Below are 1,218 nucleotides of genomic sequence, written 5' to 3' on the forward strand. Positions count from 1 at the left end.
CCCATGATGTGCTTCCGATGTACTTCTGCATTAAACTCCTTGCTTTCAGAATCATAACCAGGGAATCGCTTGGTACTGTGAGGGATAGACAAGCCGCCATCCACAGCTCCCTTCAGGGCTCCAAAAACTTTATTGCCAGTGGTAGTTCTGGCAAGGCCTGCATCCAAATAGCAGGTGAAAGCACCGGCCTTGCCATCAACGCTTTCTACATTGTATTCATCTCCGGTCACCTCCACTTGGCCTTCATAGGTCTTGTCCATGCCAAACGAATTGAGGAGCCTGCGGGCCAGCAGCAGGCCAGTACAATATGCTGCAGCATAATTTGTCAGGCCAACTTTTACACCATATTTTGGTAGTTCGTGTGCATAAGCTGCGCAGACTATCACATCCCCTTCTATACGGGCATAAGCAATCTGACAGATGATATCTCTGTTTGTTACACGAACTATCATCCTGTATTTGGGTGTGTTGTATTTATTTTTATCCTGTATCACCAAGCGTTTCCGAGCATAGTAATCAGTTTTACCCTCTCGTCGTCTTCTAAATTTCACTTGGTATCTCTTAAAGTAGGCCTTATTCTTGACAACTTTAACAAACCCCATCCTGCGGAACGGAGACCCGCGTCCATGGCTCCACTCAGACCTGCAGGCCCTATTTTATTGATTCTTAATCTTTCTTCATTCTTTCTTTCTTTCTTTCTTTCTTTCTTTCTTTCTTTCTTTCTTTCTTTCTTTCTTTCTTTTTTTTGTGTTGGAGTCTCACTCTGTTGCCCAGGCTGGAGTGCAGTGGCATGCTCATGGCAACCGCAGCCTTGACTTACTGGGCTCAGGCAATCCTTCTGCCTCAACCTTCCAAGTAGCTGGAACTACAGGCACATGCCACCATGACCGGCTAGTTTTTGATTTATTGTAGAAATGAGGTCTCACCAAGTTTTCCCAAGCTGGTCTCCAACCTGTGAGCATGGGCAATCCTCTTACCTCAGCCTCCCAAAGTGCTGGGATTATATGCATGAGCCACCATGCCTGGCTAACATTTCTTTATGAGGGGTTCTAGGTGGACAATGTCATAGTTGAACAAATTCTGTACTCCAAGTCTAGTGCTGCCACTGACTGGTTATGTAACAGTGAGTAACTCATGACTTCTCATCCATAAATAACAAGATTGTACTAAATTGGTGTGTACTGTGAATTCTAAAGAGTGTGTGACAAGCAGTTTCCC

The 1,218-nt window shown here is 44.9% G+C and overlaps 1 protein-coding gene across 1 annotated transcript; it reads right to left on the reverse strand.

Annotated features, from left to right (window-relative positions):
- Positions 1-5: 5 nt before the first annotated feature.
- On the reverse strand, positions 6-649 carry LOC103253140 (60S ribosomal protein L5; the record flags this gene model as incomplete). Its single annotated transcript, XM_008051596.1, has 1 exon — positions 6-649. A coding segment is annotated over exon 1 (597 nt), but the record flags the coding sequence as incomplete, so codon positions are not given.
- Between the last annotated feature and the right edge of the window lie 569 nt (positions 650-1,218).

This window comes from Carlito syrichta, unplaced genomic scaffold, assembly GCF_000164805.1.
Source record: "Carlito syrichta isolate Samal-C Ts95f unplaced genomic scaffold, Tarsius_syrichta-2.0.1 Scaffold203898, whole genome shotgun sequence".
NCBI classification, from domain to species: Eukaryota; Metazoa; Chordata; class Mammalia; order Primates; family Tarsiidae; genus Carlito; species Carlito syrichta.